Source organism: Clinocottus analis, unplaced genomic scaffold (assembly GCF_023055335.1).
Source record: "Clinocottus analis isolate CAN_PGR_092001 unplaced genomic scaffold, fCliAna1.0.p SCAF_1, whole genome shotgun sequence".
Classification (NCBI taxonomy): domain Eukaryota; kingdom Metazoa; phylum Chordata; class Actinopteri; order Perciformes; family Cottidae; genus Clinocottus; species Clinocottus analis.
The window spans coordinates 8,076,390-8,102,050 of NW_027175820.1; the positions used below are offsets into that span (position 1 = coordinate 8,076,390).

The window sequence follows — 25,661 nt, forward strand, 5'->3', positions numbered from 1 at the left end:
TGCGTCTCATGATGACTTCCCGCCGCAGCACTGTTTTGCAGAAGACGAAACCTCGAGCCTTTCACAATTCCAAATCGAGTGGCATCAGAGCTCTGCAGCTATTTTCACCCTGGGCTTAATTTTGTAAGACACATTCGATACAAAAAACATATTGTAATAATCTTTTTTTTTTAACCTGTGAGTTTCTAATAAATTAAATATTGTATCAAACTTGAGTTTCAGCAAATGAGACATTTCTCAGATTCTTTAGTTTGTTTTTAAATGCTTTATTTTCAGTAGAGTTTTACAGTAACTCCTTAGATATCTGCTTTTATTTCAGTGGTTTCACAAATTCTCAGACAAAACATCAAATAGGTTAGCAGATTTACATTTCCATTTATTTTAGCAATGACGTTTTCTGTGAGCTCTATGAACAAACATGCGTGTTTTCAGACCCATTGCATATCGTGTTGCTTCCCAAAACTTTGCATGTGATCAGTTCAACCTGTGCCAATTACCCAAGGTGCTTGACTGCTCTTTGAGAGCTTACCATACAGACACTGGCACCAACAATATAGGTCTTCGTTAATATAATAATGGATCATTAATTTACAACAGTTTCTTTGTGTATTTGCGGTTCAAGAGACAGACAGTATTTACGAGGAACCAACGTGTGTTACAGTTGTCCCTGTGGAGGGTGATGAGCAATACATCTCACAGCCTTTTTACATTCTACCACTAATGTAGCCACAGTTAAAATGGGCCCGTACCCAAGAGCACTGTCCTATTACTGGTTAGCGATCCACATGGATCTGCTGTGTGTGTGTGTGTGTGTGTGTGTGTGTGTGTGTGTGTGTGTGTGTGTGTGTGTGTGTGCGTGTGCGTGCGTGTGTGTCTCTCTCCATGCATGTGTGTTTACACTTCATTACACTTTGCCGAGACCGTAGAAATAGAATAGAAGTTATGTGCATGTGTACCGTTGCCATTACAAGATGTTTAAGATGTTCAAGATGTTTTTACTATCATATGCACAGATAACAGACAGTTATTCTATACAATGAAAAGCTTATTTTGCTCGGTCCACCTCACACAGCATTTTTTTTTAAATTAAAAAGATATAACAATATTGCACAAAAATATGATAATAGTATTGTTATGATAAAATATGTAATAGTATTGCTATGATATATGACAAAATATGATATTAGTATTGCTATGATAAAATATTACAAAATATGATAATAATATTGCTATGATAAGTATACAATATGATAATAGTATTGATCATTGTATCTTTATACACTATGCATTGCTACAAGCCGTTCGCAGTTCAGTGAGGAATGCAGAGATATGATGGGACTGTCCAAAGCCTGGCCGGCACGGCCCTAGAGGCTCCCTTCCCGTTGCTGTACACATGGTCCAGGGTTATTGTCCCTTGTCGGGAAGTTCACGTGTTGATGGTATTTCAAGGCATTACAATCATTGTAACAGGCTAACTTCCATATAAACCGACTTGTAGCACGTTGCAAACTCACCCACACTGACATGACGTGTAAAGCAAGAGTGTTTGCGTCTGGTTTGTGTGTGTGCGTGTGTGTTGCAGTGTGTTTTTTATTCATGTGTGCATGCATGTGAGTGTGCACTTAGTTAGTGTGAGGCGTTGGAGTGTCTGAGAGGTTTATTAATATTCTGCCTAATTCATCTTATCGACCTTCAATTGCCCAACACATGCGCCAATATAGACTAACAATTTACGCCCTCGTCTCCCTCCCCAGTGCCCATTACTTCCGCTTTTTCTTTTTTTTCTTTTTTACTCTGAGACACACACACGGATCCTCCATTTTTGCACACACATTCTCTCTATCTGTCTTTCCTTTACCACTGTCCCCTTTCCGTCTCTCTCCCTATCAGTCTCTCCCTCTCTGTCTCTCGTTTGACGACGGCGCAGAATGGATGTCCCTGTCATTTGCACCGGCATAATGTTCTGATGAAAAATGAAGTGATCTCTCCAGACGGATTAGTCAGCAGTGAGGGCCCCTCTGCAGGGGAGGAGGATGTGCACGCGTGTGTGCTTGTGCATATGTGTTTGAAACAGATAAATGACTTTCCCTGAAGGCTTTCTCTTTGAGTATGTAATATTTCAGCATATATTATTGGAGACCTCCGATCTGCTCATATTGAGGGCTTTCATCCGTTGTTCTGTCCTCGGTAACTAATGCTGAGCATGAACCTGGGTGAACTCGAACCATCTTGGTTTATCTTCGCTCATCCATTCAGTGCAGTCAGACATTTACAGTCCCTCATTGATTTTGGTGTCTCTAGATGTCTGTGGTAGCCTAGATGTCTGATTGTCTTTTGACAGACATAACCCCAAAATAGTACTTCACAATCTGTAATTAAAAAACAAGATGACAGTTCACACTAAAGTCTAACATTTAAATGTTTTCCTCTTACCTGGGCTATTTATCTGTCTTGATTATGTTGGCTTGAGCTGCCTTAATGCATTTGAAAAAACTCAACAGACCTAGTTATGAGCAGGTTCATGGAGGAACTATTGTCTTTCCGCCATTGTTTACACATGAAACTGCTCCCAACAAGGTCCTAGGATTATCTTGAGTAACCGGGTCACGATTTCTCATCATCTCTGTGGGACATTTCTCCAACACCAGGCAACTCGCAGCAAAACAATCTTGAGTGATAAGTAGCACTGTTGGTGGAAGGGAATTTTTATTTTGGTATTTTGGTATGGTACTGTCCTTTCAAACCTGTTTTGGCAATTAGTAATCACTATACTTCATAAAAAATAAAGGAGAAGAAGTGCATAAACTGTATTTTCATTGTGCCTCCTGCGATTTTCAAATCACAATCAAAATAAAAAAGCAATTTGGATTAAAGTTTTCTTTATTGTACAGCCCTTGTATCATTTCAGATCAATAAACCATTGCCATGTGTTTTTTTTTCACTGAGTAACTTTCAGCAAGCAAGATGTTGGGGTCAAAGATTATGTTAAAGTCATAGATGAACACTTGAAGTTTCCTTGGCTGGTTTTCTAATTTCCACTCAGATGCGTGTGCAGAGGGAGAGAAACACGACAGATCATGCACTGTTGTATTTCTTAACTGCTTTTTAAACAGATCTGTGAACAGTGAAGTCTCTGAGGGAGACCAGAGGTCAAGGTCAGCCCCCGCCGGAGCTGGAATGGATTCTGTGTTTTGTTCCAAGTTGTTTCAGCAGAGTAGGAGTTCACAAAAATCTTGGTTCTCTCGTTGAATTATCTAAATCTCACTCCTTTGAATGAGATAAATAGTTTAAACCCAAATGAAAATGAAGCCTGTTTTTTTCTTACGTGAGTCCAAGTTAAATCTCTAAATGGTGGTGCAGTATGTGCACAAAGCAAGGTAGCTTGCACCACTCCATGTCTGTCTCAACAATGCCTTGCAAAACACTGACATGAACATAAACAGACTCTTGTCAGCGCGTGTGGCACAGTCCAAGTATTCTGAAGGGCAACAATGGCCCCCTGAGTCCAAGTGATATTCCTCCAAGAGTCGTTGCTTTTCTTTGCAGTCGCAACCAATCACACGTTCCATGTCACCGTTCACACTTTGCTCGACTTGAATAGTCGTCCATCTGCTATCACACTCTCACAGTGTATATTGTATATGCCAACGTAACGCAAACGGAGCTCCTCGCTCCAAGGGACTTTATTACATGAGCGTTTGTTTTTTCCTTCATCAAAGAAGAAACAATTGTCTGCCTAATGTCCCTGCCCCAATGTGCATATAATTTGATTCTATTTATTTGAGCTTGACTATGCACAGGAGACATACAGAGAAGAGGATGAAGCAGAGGCAACAGCTGCACAGCCCGAGAAAGGTCACGGGTCAGGGAATAAGCTGTAACCATCATGGTGGAAGGTTACAATATTCTATTTCCACACTTCCCACGCACAGACTAGCCCGGAAAATAGAGAACATACACACGCTGGTAATCCATTGCTGTGTCTCCGCTGCCTATGGGACTGCTTCAATGTCCTGCTGAGGCAGCAAAGTGCACATCTGCTCTGACATATGAACATCTGAAACCTGGATCAAAATAGAGGCTTGCATAAGTATGATGGGAGAGATGCTGCTTGATAGCGCTCCCACTGTGTAGGAGGGGAATAACAATCCAAGGTCTTGCAAAGTGTGTGGGAGCATGAATGTGTACATGCTCTTTACAAACCAGCATTCTCAGTGAAGACTAGTGAAGGAATAACGGCTTTTGGACTTGTTCAACTTCATTACATTGGGTGCAACAAGCAGCACTGGTTGCACAAAGAGTCACATCAGCGGTATTGAAAACAGCTAATGGTGCCACGCGAGCGAGCATTTTGCGCGTCAGCGGTGTTTTCCTCACTGTTTGTGGGTGTAAGTCGGTCCCGATGACATTGCAAACATTGTTGCCTCACCATCACTTCTTATGTCTCTTCCTCTCTGTCTCTTTCGTTCCAGTCAAGACGACTATTCTGAACTACCAGAGTCCAACCACTGGCCTTTTCCCGATCAAAACATGCTCCACCTGCAAGGAGGCCAAGGTCCGGGACTCCCTGTACTGTGCTGCCAGTGCCTGGGCCTTGTCTATGGCCTACCGGTTAGTACACTCGCACACTCTCACAGACTATCCATGCAGAGTCGAATGTATCTCCAGACTCATTTGTTGTTATTTTTACCGCTTAATTGGGACTTTTCACCTCCTGATTGTTCTCTTGGTCTTTGAAATGATGCACGAAATGGTACACACAGTATTCTACAGGTTTTTAAAGGATAGTTTAGCGCTGACCCTGGTCCATCCCGGGATCAGCTGCAGTACGTATTGCAGTTTGAAATGGTCTTTTTTTGCCAGGATTCCTTCGATATTTTGAATTTCATTTCAACTGGGGTTCTAGTCAAAATGGCAGAATACAAGTTTCACACAAGCACCAAATATGAACACAAATAACAGACAATAAAATAACCACAGAAGAGATGACAGACTTGAAATTCTTCTGAGGATCTCTCTCTCTCTCTCTCTCTCTCTCTCTCTCTCTCTCTCTCTCTCTCTCTCTCTCTCTCTCTCTCTCTCTCTCTCTCTCTGTATATATATATATATCTGATTATATGTATGCTAATTTATCTCTGTATCTCACTAAAATCATATGTTTAAAGTGCTTTTAGCACAAATGAATGACGTAGCTATTTTGTCCGCATGATTGTAGGTTGTAGCTACTGATAACAATGAACCTAGAGATCAGGTACCTTGGGGCCAGGAAACCACTGACACCCAAAAACCTAAGTTCTTAGTCATTTTGGCCTAGCGCTTTCTTGCTGCTATGTACAGTAAAGAATAGGTAATTCATTTTGTGTGCTTATGAATATGCGAGTGGACAATAAATGACATATGGAATACCATAAGGATAAAGATCGGGAACATTTCTGCAGCTGAGATTTAGATATTTGTCATGTAATTTCTGAGAGAGACGGTGTTATAGGTCTCGAATGGTCTACATTTCTTTCAGCACCTCAGCAGTGGTGATGTAAAGGGACACTAAAATGAATGGATAGATTGATCACTTCTAGGGTCTTTTCAGAGCAGAACAGACCCAGAGTCCTGAGCTACATGGGTCCCGTCTTCTTCTTTGACTTTTGGTTTTGTTCCACTCACTGAACCTGATCTGTAATCTGCCTCTGTCGTCTGAAGGCTTTGCTTTTCAAACACTTTTCGGAACACTTTAGAATTTCACTGAGAGGCCCCAAACTCCTTTATCAACCGTCCCTGCACTTTATGTCTGCATTGCCTCCGTAATTAGTTTCAAGGGAGAAGAGCACTTTCACAAAATGGGCCTTTGGGAGGGAGGGAAGGAGGGAAGAAGGGAGAGGGAGAGAGAGAGAGAGAGAGAGAGAGAGAGAGAGAGAGAGAGAGAGAGAGAGAGAGAGAGAGAGAGAGAGAGATATTAAAGCATGAGATGGTAGATGGGTGGGAGAGAGAGAATGAGAGTGAGAGGGCAAAGGTGACAGAGGGGGAGATCAAGCAAGAGGAAAGATAAGACTCAGACAGAAGAAATAGGAGAAGTGAAGGGATGAGATGGAGGGGAAAACACAGAAAGAGAGAGAGAGAGAGAGAGGGCGAGAGAGAGAGAGAGAGAGAGAGAGGGGGGTAAAAATAGAGAGTACTGCAGTGATATGACCAGCGGCAGATCTCAGTCATCAGTCATGGCTGACTTCTATTAGAATTGTCACTGGGATTTAATTAAGATGATTCTCATCTGACAGGCTTGGCGAGTACCATTACTTACTTCACGGCCAGTGTGTGCGCGCGTGCGTGCGTGCGTGCGTGCGTGCCAACTCCTCATCTAAGTAGACGTGATATGTTTTTCCCACCACCTTGCCCAGGCACATTTTATTCTTTTTTTTGTTACAATTTCTCTCTCTCTCTCTCTCTCTCTCTCTCTCTCTCTCTCTCTCTCTCTATATATATATATATATATATATATATATATATATATATATATATATATATGCACTGATTAGTTGTAAGATCAGTTCATGGTGAAATGTATAAGTAAGATCTGTAGTGCCTTCAATATGTATGCAATTTAAAGGCAATTTTCTCAAAGTGAGAATTTTCTCTGAGCCTGAAACATCCACTTCAGTAGCACTTACATCCACCAAACTTTCCTTTCATTTCATTACCATCTTTATTCTGAAGATTTTTCCAGAGGGGTTAGTTCATACATCATTTATAGCCTGATTTCTAGAAAACAAACACATGAAAACAAACAAACAAACAAATGAACTCCCTTAATGTTAGTAATGACCTTGGGTGTTTTATGGGAATATCTATTAGCTGAAATCTTTTGCCCTATTCTGCTGGAGTCCCCCCCCCCCCCACCCCGCCATAACCGGCCCCTATACCCCCAAGGCTGGGTTGATGAGTTGGTGTTAATCTTTTCTTGTCACCTTTCTGACACACATTGTGTTTTTCTGATTAATCTTAATTAAATTTGAAGAGCTGGATGTGTTACTGTAACCCCTGGCCCGTGTTGGATCACCTCATGCATATCACAATGTTGGATGCCTGTAGCCCGTTAATGAAGTGCTTTAAAACAGGATGCTGGCAGAAGCTGCCCGCTGTATCCTCTGCGATCACTTTTGATGCGTAGGGTCACATCTAAAAGACGTTAGTGTGTGGGTGATTAATGCAGCGCTTACCACCAAAGCTTCACCTCGGCGACGTGGCTTTCCTCTTTCGGTACCCAAAGTCTCTGTTAGCGTGACCTTTGAGATGTGCATCTGAGATCTGCCAGCCCTGCCAGGAATGTGCTGACGTCCACTGTGGCCCCTGCAACCACAATCGATGGACTTCTGGGTGGCTTCTCTGCAATATCACTCTCTTGAAATCACATTTATTTAAAGGGATTGTGCTCACAATTTGGAATTATACTTGTGCAAGTGTAACATTTTACAAACTGCATATTGATTTTTTGCCACTGTTCAGTGCCGCTGTAATGAAACAGTTGCTTGGTTTAATTCCTTCTGTCAACAGGCACTAAGGCCTTTACACCTTTAGCTGACTTCCAATTGTCAGGGAAATGATTGCTTTGTGCTAGCACTGACGTCTTTCAAATGAATGAAGAGGCGTAAAAATCACATAAAAATCACATGCTTAGGTGACTGTCATACAGCATAATCAGCGCCACATGGACCCACGTTGGAAAATCCAGAGACTGACAGCAAATTCGTTCTGCACTTTATTGCACCTTTGTTTATCCTTCAATAGGCACCAAGAAAGAATAGCTCATAGTGAGTATTATTATTACAGACTGCAACTAGAGCTTATATGTCATAAGTAATGATGGACAGGTAGAGAACCCCCGCTTTCCAGCTCAGGTCCGCTTGTTTGGTGTTGCACCGCCACAAACCAGAAGATTTCCCATAGCCCAACAGAACCCAACCGAAGGCCATTGTTTTTTAGTTTTTGAAGCACCACTTTGCATGTGCATGAAAGGCACAACAAGGCACGAGTCTGGCTCAACTTCACTTTCGGATTATTCAGGTTTAAAACAAACGTTCCAACTATAGAAACAATAAACTCACCAAGTTAATTACTGAAGCCTGATGGAAAAAAAAGGTAAAGGTTTTGAGCAAACCTCCATGTTAGCCGTTTGACCTCCAAATAAAGTGATTCAGATAATCTGTCTCAGCTTTTGGCTTATTTACCTGTATAGTCAACTGACTTCTTGGGTTCTTCTTGCCCCATCTGATTTTGTTGTAGTAATGACGTATTGTACCCCGAATCACAGCGATTACTTTGGTGAGTGAAACATAAAAGTTAACATCAGTAAGACCTGAGTCAGAATAAACCAGAATTGTCCTTTAAAATCCGTTCCTGTGTTCTTTGCATGTTCTTAATGTGTTCTTTGCATGTTCTTCATGTGTTCTTCACATGTTGTTCATTTGTTCTTCACATGCTGTCGTCCTGTGTTCTTCACATGTTCTTCATGTGTGTTCATCTGCTCACTGTGTTCTTCCCGCCACGCAGACGCATCGACGACGATATGGGGCGAACCCATGAGTTGGAGCATTCCGCCATCAAGTGCATGAGAGGGATCCTCTACTGCTACATGCGACAGGCGGATAAGGTGAGTTTTAAGCCGGGCTGCACCCAGCTTTTATTTTCATTTGATTTTTATTGCATAAAAGCACACAACACAATTACATACTGTATTGCAGTTCAGAGGTGTATTTCTGAGCTGCTGTTCATCAGAGCCTCGCGGAGCACCAGGCGCATCTAGTTCCTCTTTCATATCATAGCAAATGACAACGGGAGCCGGTTGCTTTAGTCCTGAGGGCTTAATAACCGACAATCTGTTAATTGCCTCAGACCTTTGCTCCGAAGGGGGACATTTCACGCCACGTCTGCAGGAAACCTGACGTGTGCGCATGAGCAGGCTGTGAAGGGAAAATGGACATTTTACCTAGCTAGAGGCAGGACCGGATATGTCCTTCGTTTGTGTGTTGTTGTTTTTTTTATCCATCTCCAACGACATGTTTTAATCGAGCAGCTGGCTGTGTCACTGTGTACGTGCTTGCGTAAAGCGTGTGCCTTTCAAAGCCATTCTTTTTCATCCTGCCTCGACCTTGACGACCTAATTTAGGGGAGAGATTTCCAGGGTCTTAATTACAAAGCTGCGTTTACACAGTTAATTACACAAAGCAGCGTTCGTTACGGCCCCGTCTTCAACACTTACCAAGAACATGCCATTTTTAATGGAGATGTGACACGGGGCCACCGCTGGGCAAATATCACAGAGCAAATACAGCAGCTGGGCCCCGCTGTCTGGCGATAGTGTGTTGGGAGTTGCTTAAGGCCAGTCTTTTCAAGTAAAAAATTGTATTTTTCTATTTGCACTAACAAATAGTCAAAGACACTTTGTCGGTAAGGTTATTTTTGTCTGGATATCCACAAAGCGAGCAAGAAGATGCAAGAGTATAATGCCTTTACGTTTTCTTCTAGGAGACCAGGTTACATGTTGTTACTGTTAGGCCACTGAAACACAGTCAAGGTCAGGGAAAGTCAGTAGTGGTTAAATATTGGAGGGAAAACTAATGAGATATATTGATGCTTTGAATATTTTGCACATTGTTTTTGCAGTAATGTTATGTTTCTAGCAAAACATATTTGCTGATGCAAATGAGATGAATATGTATATCATTTTTAGGGGGCAGAGTTGCTAGACATGATGACAGCAACAAAAAAAAAAAAAAAAAACAGTGCATGCTACTCGAACTATATCAAAATAGACAGACAAAGTTGGCAACTCGTGAGTGAAAATGAATGCAAATCTTGCTCCATTGGTGCTCGATGTCACCATATCAACATATGTCATTGCTGTGTTTACAGCTTGTTGCATCGCCCCCAAGAAAACTTCCAGATTTCTAATTTATTTAATTGTATTAGTATTGTGTTATTCATAAATAACAGATTTAAAAGAAACCATTGTTTAGAAAAATAAAATGTCCGAAAGAGACAGAAAACCAGAGTGTCAACACAGATTACAGGTGACCAATTTAGAAGCTTTAAAATTACACAACCGTTCTATTCTCTCACCGTCTCATTTAACTTAACTCATTATAATGTGGAGGAAAATGTGATTCATTATCAACTCTCCTAATTAGCATAATTCACACAACCAGTTGTTGTCCTGGATGTTTTAAAATCTGACAATTTCAAGGGCCAGAGGAAGGATTCCTGTTCTCAACTGTGTGTCTAAACACATTATTCTCGTTGATAGGTTGCGATAACATAAGATTCTGTGCCATGATAATTTTTTCTTTTTCCCACAAGTTGTTTTTGAAAAGCAAATATAGTATCTCTTATGCATCCAGAAATGACAAGGAATAGCCTGCTTATCGGGTTAATGAGTTGTGAGGTTATTTTTGTTGGCCATAGATGGGAAATAATTGCATGAAGTCGGACTTGTACAATTTCCTGTGGCTGGATGGAGCAGCAGTGGGTTGAAGTGTTTCACTAATTTGAAGTTCATATTGGCGCATTGCAGCCCTTGAAACAATAAGTGAGATCTGGGGCCTCTTAGAATATCCCCGAGAGGTTAGCCACTTGACACCACGGCTCTGCTGGAGCGAGAATCTAGAGATCTCTCCACAGAAATAGATTTGATAGAAACATAAACAGCACACACACACACACACACACACACACACACACACAGGAAGTGGAGCAGTTTGTGCAAAAGTGGAACAGAGTAGAGAGAGAGAAAGAGAGAGTGAGAGGAGTGAATAATAGAAAGTACTGGGAGAACATAGGTAGGTGCAAGGCGAGGGAGGTAGAAAGAGAAAAATGGAGACGTGCGAGGGGGGGCTTGATGATGGAGAGAGGGTGGAGAGAAGAGAAACAAATGAGGTAAAAAATGGGACAAAGGGCCAATTATTTATAACTCTGTGCGACGCGACTGGTGGCCCAGCCGTAATTTGGGGTGCAGTCGATTCTATGCAGCAAACACACACATGCGCGCGGAGCCAAGAACAATTCACTGAACACAACACAGGACAAACATCTTGTTCTGGGTTTTTTCTCCAGAAAACCAAGTGGTAGTTCAGTCGCCCTAAATCTAACCCTTATCAGTTCCCGGGCAGGCTACAGCATATATTATATGGACGGTTCCAGTTTATCTTATCTCAGAAACAACAGATTATATGTGTCAATGGAGTGTTTGTAGATTCACGCAGTCCTGCATTTTGGCAAGTCGAACAAGGCCTCAAAGGTATTATTTGTGGTCATATTGTTGGTTGCTGTTTGTGAACATAGCATTCAAAATTGTGACGGGGAGAGAGAGGGAGAAAGACAGCAGCGATGACTGAGTTTTGGCAAAGGGGTTACTCTCCTACGAGGGGTTTAAATGCTCAGCCCTAGCAGAATGAGTAGACAGGTGAAAATACAGGCATAGGGCACGGCTCTCTGCAGATAGAGACACACTTTGTATCGGTCAATACATTGTTTACGAGGAAATTGGCGCATATATAGCCTTAACATATTCCTTCTGCATAAAAGATGCCATTAATGACACAGCCCAACTGAATAAGGACTAACGCCCCAACCATAAGGCTTATGTGCATATTTCATCATGTGTGTTTTAATGTGTTCAAATCTGCTACTACACTGTCTCCCTTTCCTCCTGTCCTCTCGGTCTCTGTACCAGGTGGAGCAGTTCAAACAGGATCCCAGCCCCTCCAAGTGTCTGCACTCGGTGTTCCATGTAGTCACCGGGGACGAGGTGCACTCCTACAGCGACTACCACCACCTGCAGGTCAGCAAGCACACAAGAGGCATACCCTCACTTGGAAGACTGAAATTAAAATGTGTTTTTTCACAATATGGATGAACACATTGTTTGGGATGTGTGCATTACGATGTGCACCACAACGAAATATCCAGATGGAATGGTGACATCTGAGAAGCTTCTTCGGGCTAAAGAGGCTGGAGAGGGTAATCCACCACATCACTTTGTATATAAAAAAATAAATGATTTCCTTGGCGTTGATCAGGGAAGAAACCCACATGTTGGCGTTCATGTATGGCTGGAGAATCGACTTGAGGACTAAAACAGCTCATAGGTCAAAATTGGTGTTTCACGTTTGGATAGAGACTTCAGTTCTCGTGAAAGGCGGCTAATACGTCTAGAGCGCTCAATAGAAAATCTGAATTCTAATGTTGTGACAAGGAAAACGTCATGAATCATCAAAGCTGTATATTTGTTCAACACTTTTACTGTATACACATTTAGTCCTTGGTTGGTGATTTATTCTCCAACAACTTTGAAGTAAATTGCATGATTGATGTAACCGCCCCAATGCCAAAGGCCTATTAGCTGATATAAAGCTCACGCCTCAGTCTCTACTCTGTGTAGAGAATGAAAGACACCCGTATTGACCAATCCTAAAATATCAGGCAGTGTACAAATGACAATGATTTTATTTTTAATTTTTTTCAATAGCATCTCATCCACTCTGTCCTTTCCTCTGTCATTGCTGCAGATCGATGCCGTTTCCCTGTTTCTGCTGTACCTGGTGGAGATGATCTGCTCTGGTCTGCAAATCATTTACAACACCGATGAGGTAAACAAGGCGCTAAAATGATTGCCAAGCCGATCGATGCTGAACGCTGGTCCTGGCTGTTGGTTTGATATTCTTTAGGTAATCTACTCGCAGCAATCAGTGTCCATCTCGAGGCCCAAACAGTTTACTTCCCTTCTTGTAACAATAATCGCACACTGAACAGAATGCTGCTGCCAATATTTCATTTGAATCTGAAATGTATGCATGAGAGATTTTTCACATGAGTGAAAACAGGTTAAACTGAACATCAAATAACCACTGACATTGTTTTTTCCTTTTTGTCACTTAAAGCGAGGCCTTTTAGCCGTGCTGGTGCTCACTCGGTTCACCATTTTAACCTTTTAACCACTGTGTGGGTTGTCACGACAACAAACATGATCCCAATTGAGTGACTGGCTTCGGTGATCTGCCATCAGCGTGTTACCATTTAATTTGTTTTATGACCTTTCTGAAAAACTAATGACATTCTTATCACCGTCAGCTGTACTTAACTTTTAGCAATAATTAATGGCCAGTATTAATTGAGTGCAGTGACACAGAGCTGCGAGCATATCTTGTTCCTCTGAACATGTCTTGACAGCGAATATCATCTAGTCCTGTCGTTCCCAAAAAAATATACAGCATCCTTGTACTCATACTCAACATATTCTGACATTTAAGATATATATATATATATATATATATATATATATATATATATATATATATATATATATATATATATATATATATATATATATATTGCCCTTCGTGAATCAGTGCGCTTGCTTGGAAAAATTCCCATTGTAAAACTTGCACCCCACAAAATTGTATTCCAAAACAAATTGTGGGACCAAATGAGATTCACGAGTCTTAAATTGTGTGATACTTCCTTCTCAAAATCCAACCAGCTGCTGTAAAGTAAGAGCAAGGGATTTGTGAAGGCGGTTAGATGTACTCTAAATCCCCAACAGATATCCTGGAGTCGACACAAATGCAGGATCGGGGGACAGTATCTCACTTTTATAGCTCCGCTCACATTTATGTTTTTTGCTGAGCCGCTCAATTGACTTTCAACAGGGAAATGTTTAGCTGATTTCATTGTGGTGGCCTAAACGTCCTCTTGGGGATCGAACCGGTAACGTCTTTTTTGGCAGTTCACCAACCCGGGCTATTAGTGAAAAGCTCTGAATGCTTTCCCCCCAGAGTTTGATGGATCTGTCCAGTGTCAGTCTTTGTCTTCTTCATGTTTGTCTCTTAATGAAACAACTGGGCAACTTGGTCGTTAAGTTTACTCACTGTGCGGTTTATTGTGCGGCCCCGAGGAGCAGTTGGAACTTCATTAATTCTGTTAGTTTTTATAGTGTGCTCATTCACAGCTTTACTTACCGCCACAGATTGGGGACAATTGTGCCGCTGGTAAAAAAAAATACATTTGTTTACTAGATTGGGCTTATTTTAAGAAAGTAAGGACATGGTACAACATTTTGCCACTAACTAATTAGTACGCACAGTCTTCACTTTATTTACAGAAAAAAAGCCTCCCTAATAACCTCTAATTTTTCTGCATGTCTCACTCCTGATGGCAAACAAATTGACAATGCTACTTTTATCACAAGGCCCGTCCTGTCTCTTAATTTGCATGTTTAAACACTGTTTACTAGATTGCATAATTCAAACTGATAATTCTGCATCCTGCCCCTCCTTCTATTAACTAACATCCGATCAACGGAGCAAAAGGACCTGGTGTTCCCACTGAACGTTGTTTGAACAGGGTTGCATTTGGACTAATCACACTGCTACGTCGCCGTGTATTAGTTTTGTTGTGAGCTGTCACAGCTTGTGAAGTCCATTGGCGTTTACTTGACTGAGCTGGAAGCTGCATTGCAGTATTTTTTTGTTTTTTTCCTTGACGTAGGTGGTATAGGAAAGGCTGCCGTGTGTCCTCTGAGAAGATGCACTATCGACCTCCTTCCAGATGCCATTTTCAGTCTCATGCAGTAGGAAATGAAGCGTCTCATTAGCCTAGTGTGTATCGCCACCCCCCCCCACACACACACACATAATACAGGTGTACGCATTTCTTTCCCCCACTACTGTGTGAGTGGAAAAAAACAGCAGTACATGTAGGATGCTTCTGCAATAGTTCCCATGTGTACAAACCACCTCCACCACCACCACCAAAAAAAAAAAAGAGGCAGAACTGGCAAGGACTGTCGTCTGGCAGCAGGGAGACGAAGAGGCTTGTTTAGCCGGTGGGCAGTAACATTCATTAAGATACCATTAAGATACTAAAAAGTTCCCCTCGTTAATCACTCCACTCATAAAAGCCCAAAAAGAGAAGCGACAAACCTTTCTCTCTTTCCCAGCATCGTCTGCGTTGCTCCCTCGCTCCCTCGCTCCCTGCCCTCCTTCACAGACTGGCCTAGTTAAGTCCTACACAGGTTGTAGCTGCCTCTCTCTCTCTCTCTCTCTCTCTCTCTCTCTCTCTCTCTCTCACTCTCTCTCTCTTTCTCATCACCCCCCCCCCCCCCACACACTTTGTCATTTTAGATTAAATCTCCCATCAGTCAAGCACACACACAAACACACGCACGCACGCATGCACACACGCAAGCACGCACGCACACACGCACTTGATTTAATGATTCAAGGCCTTTAAGTCATCACACTTTGTATGTCTCTCCCTTTAAGTTTATTTCTTTGGACGTGCCTATTGATTTTGACAAGTCTCTCATGGACACCGGGGCCTTCTCCACAGCCGGTGCTCCTAATTACGACTTCTAACCACGAGGCCACCGTTTTGTGTTTGTGATTAAATCAAGGCTGCTGCGGATGGGTTGTTAGAGTCTGCAATGAAAGGGTAATGCGCTGATAATAAAATGTGTGCTATAAATGGACGTTTTGATACGTGTCCATTCAGTGTCGTGTCATTAGGTAGTAGACAAGCCAGCGATGCTGAACCTCACACGCGGACTCACTTTACACCTCGGCTGTGGCAGCAGTGACAGTTTGACCTTGAGCGTTGATTATTGCGCGTTACTCTTTATGTATGTTAGTGAGAGTGAGGCTGTGAGTGAATGTGTGGCTGCAGCTGAGATGATCGCGTGTCTCATTATGGAAACACGTCCACTGGAAACATGGATCTGCCTGTGTTCCTGGACGCGTAAGACACCGGGAATGTGCGTGAGGGGGTTTCTGTATTGCATCCCGTGTCTCCCCATGTTTAATGCGTTTTCTGTGTGCAGGTCTCCTTCATCCAGAACCTGGTGTACTGCGTGGAAAGAGCCTACAGGGTGCCTGACTACGGCATGTGGGAGCGAGGCAGCAAATACAACAACGGCAGCACCGAGCTGCATTCCAGGTCAGTCCAGAAGCGAAGCAACACAAAAAGATCATGAATTATGAATGCGCGCACTGGCGTTCGACTGAGTATTTACAGGTTACCAAGGGAAACTGGTAAATGCTGACATCCAGTCTCTTTTAAATACTGTTTTGATTGTCACAGCACTATACCGATTATTCTCTATATTGCTGGCGCCGGCTGTATCGACGTGGTTTAACATCCATCAATGTGTACAGCAAAAACATGAGGAGCTTGACTGACCCAAGGTTTTATTTCCTCCCCTGTGCCTCTGAGAAACACACTGTAGCAAAAATGGATTAACAATATAGATTGCACTGCGTCGTGAGTCCCTGGGATGCTGTAACTTTCACTGTTTGCATGTTAGCTTTTTGTTGAATTCTGTTCATGTCCGTGCAGTGTGTGTGGGTGTGTGTTCACAGCGGTTCACAAGGGGGGTCGAAACTTTCGACAAAAAATAAGCTGAAGTAAACAGTCAGCAGCAGGAGAGCTGTGGACTACTAAATACCGGACTGTCTGCAGTATTGGCAGCAGTGGAATGATATAATCGTGCATTCAACTAGGATGGAGGGAGGCCAGGAAGAAGGATGTGATGGAAGAAAAGGTAGGGGCAGGAATGGGAATGTGAGATAAAAGGGGAAGGGATGAAGAGAGTCGAGAGGGAAACCGAGGAAGTTACACACGTATGAAGGCAGCACTGTGCCAGGCAGTGATAGTGCTGTGGTTCTCTGGCCTTCAAGCTCATATGATTGATAAGATATTTGTCCATTGCACTCTTTTTAGCCACGATTCCAGCAGGCTTGTGTTTACAGGACGCAACCGAGGACTGTGAAGAGTGTTCACTCTTCTGTTTGTTTTAATTGTATTTCTATTGAACTCGGACATTAATTTAAGCATTTAAAAAAAACTGACTAACTGTTGACATTATCAGCAGAGGAGAAATCAAGTCATTTGAATTTTGAATGCTTGCTTTAAAATAGTTTGACTAAAATCATATTAATTGTACAACAAACAACCTTTTATCAGCTTTTCTTTGGTCTTCTTTTCAACTAGTGGATATTATTATTTTATATGTTTATTGTCTTTATTAAAACTGACTTCTTTCAATTTAAACTGTAAAATAAATCTGAAAGAAGTCATTTTGGACTTCTGTTTCTAGATTGTGAGCGATAAGTCTGCCTTCATTTATTAATTTTCTATTATTTACATCTACTGCTGAAACAAAACACTGTCATCTTGACATTCTTAATCTACAGAAAGTCAGAAATAAGACTTCAACACACACTATTACAGTAGGGTTTGAAATCTGCAACTTAACTACAGCACAGATATTTATTTTTTTGCCAATTTAGTGAAGTGTATCTGTTGAAACATATTATCAACCTACAGAAGTTAACAAACGGCATCTTGTGCAAACACAGAGCCACCGGAAAACCTCCAGAAGTGTGCTGAAAGACACTGAAATGCTGCATAGAACCGAAAAACAACAGATACATCTCTCTGGGTCCGTCACTACCAGGTGCCCCTTTTTACATTTGACCCATTGTTAATATGAATACAAAGTGATTACATGAAATATTACCTGTAGTGCGGACATTGCTTATGCGGTCATGTCAAGATATTTGATTGAATCACCAGGTATCATAAGCCCAAGTGTTATCTGTCAATCAGCCTGTTAAAGTCCAACTGGAGATGACGGTCTGGAGCTGCAGCAGCCTCCCTCTGAGCTCAGCCATCCATCCGTGTCTTATGTGCTTTAAAACACACCAGCTTTTTCTGCACTTCCCCCGTTTCTCTCCTTAAGTGACAGTGTCATTTTTTGAAAAAGAACACATTATATATTAAAGTTAGCTCACTAAAAGGGAATGTTACTTTTTAACCTTCTCCCTGCCCCTACTTATATGTAGCCCAACAGGTAGGATAAGTCAAAACAGCCTCTTTACTACCGGAAGTAGCAGGAATTACGGGAAATATTGTTCCTTAAAAGAAAAGGAAAGCTTTTACATCATCTGATATCGTCATGGTTTGGGTTTTTCTGGGTTCTGGTTTTATTTTGTAGTCCGTGTCTCTTGTGTTCTCTGTGTTCCCAGCACTTCCTGCTCCGTTGAATGTCTGATTGTCTGCCCTGGTCCCTGATTGTTTCCTCCTGTTTCCTATCACCCACACCTTCCCTTGCTGTGTCTAGTCACCCACTTTTCCTACTTAAGCCCTGTGTGTCTGCTGTTCCCTGGTCGAGTTGTACTGTGTGTGTGTGCCTGCTCTTGTCCTGTTCCTGTTCCTATCCTAATCCTATCGATGCTTTTGTTCCGTTCCGTCAGAATCCTGCCTTTTTTGGAAAGAATAAAGTTACTTTCTTTCACCACACATCTGCAATTGGGTCCTGTCTCCGAGCCCTGTGACAGATATGGTGTGTTTGGGGGTCAGTGTGTTAGTTTTAAAGCATATTTACCGATGAAATGTCAAAACAACTCAATTTGACAGTGACACAACATCAAGCAGTGAGCTCAACAATCTTTACTGAGGAAGACTGCAATGGAGGATGAGGACTTTGGACCTGTTACACAGCAGCACTGTTCAACTCAGATATCGGAGTGTTTTCCTTACTAACTGATTCATCATTGAAGGTTGAACTGGCCTCCCGCTCCTCCCACGGAGTCTTGATAAAGATCCTCAATTTCTGCCATCTTATCTTTGAGTAGGCTGTTTTTTTTGTTTTGTTTTAACAATCCAAAGCTACTGGCAGCCGCTTGCCAAAATATCCTCGAGAAAAGATAACAAATTCAATGTAGTGAAGAAGCCCTGTGTCTCTCGCTTCTTGTATTTCCTCCCCTCGAGGTCATGCTTTGGATTTCAACAATTAGTGAGCCGCTTAATACGTGTAGTAGCGCAATACCAATTAACGTGCTGCATGCGTGAACTGTGGCAGGGGCAGAATCAAAATGGCTCTGTGTAAACAAGATCTGTGTAAACAATCAAATTGAGCATTCCTTTCTCGTCCCGGAGTGCCAGTGGGCAGAGAAGAGGCTCAGTGGAGATGAACAGGAGAGGATGTGTTCATTTGTTCATATCAAATCAAATGATTGCCTCTGCCTCGTGTTTATCATCACGGCCATTGAAATGGCTCGACCGGGGTGTTTTATTTAAAGTGGCATGTCTAATATTGTGAACAGCTGGTTTTCTTGAAATGTCTCGAATTCTGATCAGTTAAACGTAATTTTATTAAACGTATAATTTTTTTTTTTTTTAACGGGACTGTTCTTATGAGTCAACGAATATGTAATTGTTAGCCATTTTTACATTTACATACATGAATTGTCTGAATGCTGCAGTTCTGTATGTTATTATCTGATTATTTATATATGGGTGGTTGTATTTCCTTGCCAGTCAATTGTGGTTTATCCACCGGGGAACTGCCTGAGGGTCCCGGACCCCCAGGGGCTCCAAAGGTCCGAAGTTCATTTGGTTCATTTGGTTTTTAGTCATTTGATTACTAAATTATGACTAACGTTTCACTCTTTGGTCACGTGATGAAAACGGACACATCGAGATGAGGCTTATATTGATGCTAATGGTCGTCAGCTGGCTCATTGAAACAATGACCTCAGCATAGAAATTGGCCGCTGTGAGTGGCAGAACATGCCTGTGCAGTCTACAGTGTGTGTTCATGGATTTACAGTCTGCAGCAACATTTTCATCATGTAAAATCTTTATCTCCGACTGTCAACTGAAACTGTTGCATCATGTTGCTGCTTTGGGCCTGTTTCCTGCTATCCCCCAAAGCGCCGTATTGCCTGTGTGAGTTGCCGCTGACAGCTTTGCTGACCAGAACCGGTCTCATTACTAGTCCCAGCAGAGATCCGTTCCAGGCTGAATTAGCCAGCCTTCCTCTGTGTTATCGATTCAGGCTTCACTAATGGTATTGAATGCGTTTCGTCATGTCAGCAGAGCTACCGCCAGTCATCGCCAAGTTCCCTCTGCAATTTTTTTTTCCCCTCCTCTTTTTTCTTTTCAAGGGAAATCTTGGCAGAAAGGCAAACGGAACGACAGTGAAATTGATCCACGTTTGGTCTGCATTGCAATCACAGCAGCCAGCCAGTGTGAAATACAGGACAAGGTTCTTATTAAAGAGAGCCATTATCTACAGCAGACCATAATCTCAGATCCCTTAGGCTCTATTGAGTCTGAACAGATAGCAGTTTAAGATTCAAGTGCAATTCTGAATGTTTTCTTTTGGGCTTCTGACGACTGAAGGACACTTATGGTTTATTATTACAGAACTACATTTTGTGTCACTTTCGTGCAAAAAAAGAAAGTGGGTTTTTTTTGTTTTTTTTTTACGGCTGTGCGATTTATTCAGTATGATCATTTATCATCTTTCAATGGAATCATATTGATATGTCATAACACACAATTATGTCGTCAAAATGGATAATAACAAGAAATAAATGTTTATGCAAATCTGAATTTATAAGTGTTCTGCTTAGGGGAGTACCATAGCGTAGTTAAATTAAACTATAATACATTTTTTCTCTATAATTTCACTTGAAATGGTTATGTTCGTTTTGCACTCAAATTCTTACTTGAATAAATAAATACTCTGTTATTTTAGTCAAGTACTAAAATCACACAGGGGTATACAAAACCATGATTGGTTCAAGCAGATTATTTATTTATTGAAATACCAGAAAGCATGCTATAAATTAATATGAAGATATGAAATTACTTTTCTCAGGATACAAGTGTTTGGGCCCTATCGCTCAGCCAGTGTTTTCTTCCTGTGGTACATCAACGTCAGTGAAAGGAGCTCATGATGTATCGTGTGATTCTCCGTGTCTCTTTCCTTTGCAGCTCTGTGGGTTTGGCCAAAGCTGCTCTGGAGGCCATCAATGGATTCAACCTGTTTGGAAACCAGGTATTTGAATAACTTTCCCGCACCTCGCACATTTCATCATACAAGTCCCAAGAGACACATGAATTTCAGTCTCGGCTTATCACGTCACATGACACAAGATGGCATTTTAGATGGTCAAAGGCAGAGGCCCATCGCAGCTCCCTACATCAGTGAGATACGCTCGATGTTTGCATCCTGTACACGTCGCCGGCTTAATAAGTGCTGCTGTCATCGATGCTGGACTAAGTGGACGTTTGTCCATCAGGAGATTCATCTCTTGTTTGTGTGTGGCTCAGCAGACTTTGATCAATGGCCACAGTTGATGTTTGTTCCTGGTTTCTCTCTGAATCTCCCTTACAATGTCCATTAATGAATTTGTCTCTTTTATTTCTTGCCCGTGTGGTGGGAAGGAAAACAGGGACATTCATTACATCTACTAATGGATTGGAAAAGGAAGCCCTGCACTTACTGTAGCAAGCCTGGTTAGCATTTCTACTTCTGTTCATTCCCTTGGCTTTTAGCCAGCAATCACTTCTCCGGCCATCTTCTGCATCGGAGTATTCTTCTGATCAAGGCATGTGGGCTGTCGGGATGAGTGTATATTAAAGTCTCTGTTAGTTTTCCTTCCCTGACCAGCGACAAAATGAAAGGGGGTTAACTGTGCTTGGAAATGGATTTTGTCATCAAGCTCAGCCTGTTAGAAAAAAAATCAATTTATGGAGGTAGCTGATGTATGACCCATGCTGTGTGGGTGTCTCATCGAGTCTCTTGTCCCTCTATGGGAATGGAAGTGCTACACGCCAGCCAGTTGCTTATTAATGATCTCTATCAATCTTGATTTCCCAGCTGGCTATCATCCGTCCAACGCCAGATGTAACTCCCCCAACCCCTTTAACCGGAACATCCAGTACAGTCTGGACTCTGTGGCCACATTTTACACTGACTGCAGACTCTTGTAGGTGTGTGTCACATTTAGTCTTTGTGCTAGATAAATGGAGACACGATTTCCTCAGTTTGTTAAACTTTTTCTTTATTTTGTATTTTTCACGATCCCTCCGACTTACACAAACAGATGCAAAGATGGCAGTTTCTCGGTGTGACAAATTGAACTCCGTGGATAAAATTGATCTTGCCGAGAAGAGGATGCTTCCACTTTAAAGCCAGTCTTTAAATCCACAGAGCTGTGTACACACGGCTGGACAATCAAATCTGAACGGCGTCCACTTTTCTATCTTGAAATTGTCACCTAATTCACACAAGAGCAGGAATGTGGTGGAGTGGACACACACCTAAATCAATCCAGCGATCGTTTATTTGTTTTCCTCTGTGCTTCGGTGGAAGAGAGGTTACGTTTTTGCGCTAGCAAAAATCTTTGGATTTAATTCAAGCACATCAATGCACAGAAAAGAATGTACATTATGGTCTTTAAAAAGGGTATTATACAATCTACATCCTGTCAACGTTTATTAGCAACCCGTAATAATAATGACATTGATGGGTTTCCTGCATGGATAATGGTGGCCTTTGATCGACTCGTATTATTTAGTCAGATTTTATTTATAGAGGGACGCGGGCTAACTCCATAGGGAAGTTGGAAGCGATAAGTGGGATTATGGGATATTAGAACAAGAAAAACGTAATGAAAGGATATCATAACACAAGGTTTTCCCCAAATGTTGACAACTCTGTTGTCAGTGTTTGCAATTTGATTGCAATTTGATTAAAAGGATATTTTGTTTTTGATGTATTTTCTTTCGATAAAAAAAAACTGTAATAAGGTAAATCCTGATACTGGTAATAATGATTCAAAAAGGACTTCAAGAATGTAAATACAATAACAGTGTGGACCTTAACCTCTTTTATCTGGTCACTGGTGGTTTAGGGTAAGTGTCCAGATTAAAGTGAACAAGAAACACTCACTTTTCATGTGATAAATCAACAATGGTTTGTAGAAAAAGTTAAGAAAAAGATCCATTGCTTTTGATATATATAAATGATCATTATATCATTTGCCCTTTTATTTATTTGATATTACATTTTTTTTTAATGTCAATTGTCTATAGGGGTGTTTATGGTCGGGCCCAAAGCAACTAAGAAGAGCAAAAAACTGAAAAATCCATTGCAATTAAAATATAGTTTGGAAAAATACCATGTTAGCTCACCAAAGGACACTCCTGTCAAAACAGCATTCATCCAAGGCCAAAAGACTCATCTAACATGCTTGGTTTTCTTCCACTTGCTGCTATAACACCAGAAAAGGTTTCCCTGAGAGGGCAATTTCACTGAACTCGTCACACAGCTGCCTCCATCGGTGGCCAGCAATCCACTGCACGATGCAAATTGCGACAGGAAAGCTTGCTGATTTGACTAAAAGCCCTGGCTGGATCTGTTTTTTTAGAGGAAAGAAAAGTAGACTCTGGCAATATTCATCCATAATGCATTTGACTTACATTAGAAACTGCTTAGCAGGTTGCAGGAGTGGCTCAGTTGGTTTTATGTAAGCGCTGCTGGTGGATGGATGAAGTGAACTGTACCGGCTTTTATTCAAGCCAGAAAGGTTTGATCACTTCCCTTACGAAGTAAAAACATAAAAACGGCCCCTCCTCTCTCGCCCAAAGGTGCTTAAGTGCACTGGATGGACAGACTGCATTGGAGTAGCAGCACTTCTGTTTTTGTACGTGGGGACTTTTGAAGTGATAGGGTGACTCTCGACTCTCTGTTGTTTAAGCACTCCCACACTGTACTTCAAAAACATGTCCAACCCAAATATATCCGCCTGGTTTTACAGCAAACGATATGTTTTTATGTGCGGAGGTGTGATTGAGGGGGCCTCAAATCATTTCAGCCTTTTTTGGGGGTGGGGAGTGAATGATGGAGGACTCTTGTATGGTGAATAGTTAATCTGTGACCGTGATGCTCTTTGCCGATGTGTTTTGCTCTGCAGGGCTGCTCGTGGTCGGTGATATTTGTGGATCTGGACGCCCACAACAGGAACAGGCAAACCCTGTCCTCCTTACTGCCCCGAGAGTCTCGCTCACATGTGAGTCCGTCTATGCAACAACTAAACCAAACGTCTTAAAACCTGCAACTGAAGCACACGATACTGATTTAATGCATTAATTGGCGTAGAAGTTGTTAGTTGACCTGTGCAGTGGCACGTATTCTTACCACCTGTCGCTTCTTTCTTTTGACTCAGGGCAGCAGCTGTGTGCATAATCTCTACCATTCAAAGACTAAAATAGATGCCTGGGACACACACGCGAATAATGTAAAAGTATAATTGGCCACATTAAAACAAACTGCATACACTCTTAGGTATGCAAGTGGTTGTCTGTAATTCAACATTCCCCCTCATGGTGCAGTCATTATGTTGACTGTGACTGTGATGTTGATGGTTCAACCTTTATAAGAAATTGGGAAAGTAAGAGGTGGCTGCAGAGCCAGAGGGAGGTAAAGGGAGTAAAAGCAAGAGTGAAGCCATTCCCTTCTCCACTCTCCTTCGCTTGCAGTCACTTACGCAATCACATCTCTCCCTGTGTGTGCTGAACGTGTCGGGCAGAATGACTCGCAGTCAGCATGCAAGGAAATGAGTGTAATTAGACGACAAGAGTGGTATTATAGCTGCATGAGATTACCGTTAAAGAATTGGAAGGATGGCGTGCAGTAAGGAGTGCGAGACCGACAGGATAATGTCAAGCGAACCAAATTCTAAATATCATATGAGTATTGCGGACACTATGGCAAAAGATTGGAATTCAATATTAAATTCAACACCTGCACGGAATGTTTTCTGCAAGCTGATATCCCATTTCATCTGTGGCAGCCGAGGACGTGAACATGTTAATTGGAGTTGGAGCCAGAAATCAGAGAGATGTGGAGAAGTTAAAAAAGATTACAATGGAAAACATAACGGAAGCATCAAACAGTGGACTACATTTCATACTAAAATCTAGTCTGGGAGCTGGTTGAATTCACACAGAATATGGAAAGCAAGGCTTTTATTTATGAGGCTCTGCCATCTATTAATACACCGTAAATATTCATGGCTGTTTGCATGCCAGGCTCAGGCCTAATAGCTTTCATTTTTACTGCTTAATAGAGTAAACCAAACAAAAAATAAAATGAGAGAACTAGATACCTAGTCATCATGGTTTGTCACGCCTAATAACAATACACATCGCTAACAAATGTTCTAGTCCAAATAGAAAAAGAAAACAAAGGCTCTATAGAGTTTTGTCCATAATTCTCTCTTAACCCAGTAAAATGCATATACAGCTTCTGGTGTATGACCTTTTAGAACACAAAGATTTGTTTTAAATAAATATTATGACTCCGATGAAGTGAAGTTTAGTTATGGTCATTTCAAATTGTAAAAAAAAACGTTTGTCTTTTAGTAACTCTGACTCTCAACCTTCTCTCCCGGGCAGAACACAGACGCCGCCTTGCTTCCAACCATCAGCTATCCTGCTTTTGCCGTAGATGACGATGCCCTCTACAGCCAGACACTGGACAAGATTGTCCGTAAGCTGCGGGGAAAATACGGCTTCAAACGTTTCCTCCGTGACGGCTACCGCACCGCGAACGAAGACAAGGAACGCCGCTTCTACAAACCGGCTGAAATGAAGGTGGGTGCTGGTGGTAAACCTAAAAGAATACCATTATTTTTCTTTCTACATATGCTATATTTTTCAGATTTATCTTTTCTTATCTTCGTTTCGGAGCAAATTATTCCAACCAATCATAATCAACAATCTTAATTTGTGGCCAAACCATTGTATCATATCAGTCAAACACA

General features: G+C 41.7%; 1 protein-coding gene across 3 annotated transcripts in view; it reads left to right on the plus strand.

Moving 5' to 3' along the window:
• Positions 1–25,661, plus strand: part of phkb (phosphorylase kinase, beta) — an 84,734-nt gene that overhangs the window by 8,416 nt on the left and 50,657 nt on the right. For all 3 annotated transcript variants that reach the window (XM_068578969.1, XM_068578962.1, XM_068578955.1), the window contains 8 exons: positions 4,473–4,611; positions 8,539–8,638; positions 11,717–11,824; positions 12,552–12,632; positions 15,860–15,975; positions 20,824–20,887; positions 23,811–23,906; positions 25,294–25,491. In XM_068578969.1, coding sequence (XP_068435070.1) covers positions 4,473–4,611; positions 8,539–8,638; positions 11,717–11,824; positions 12,552–12,632; positions 15,860–15,975; positions 20,824–20,887; positions 23,811–23,906; positions 25,294–25,491 — 902 coding nt within the window. The remainder of the gene's footprint in view (positions 1–4,472; positions 4,612–8,538; positions 8,639–11,716; positions 11,825–12,551; positions 12,633–15,859; positions 15,976–20,823; positions 20,888–23,810; positions 23,907–25,293; positions 25,492–25,661) is intronic.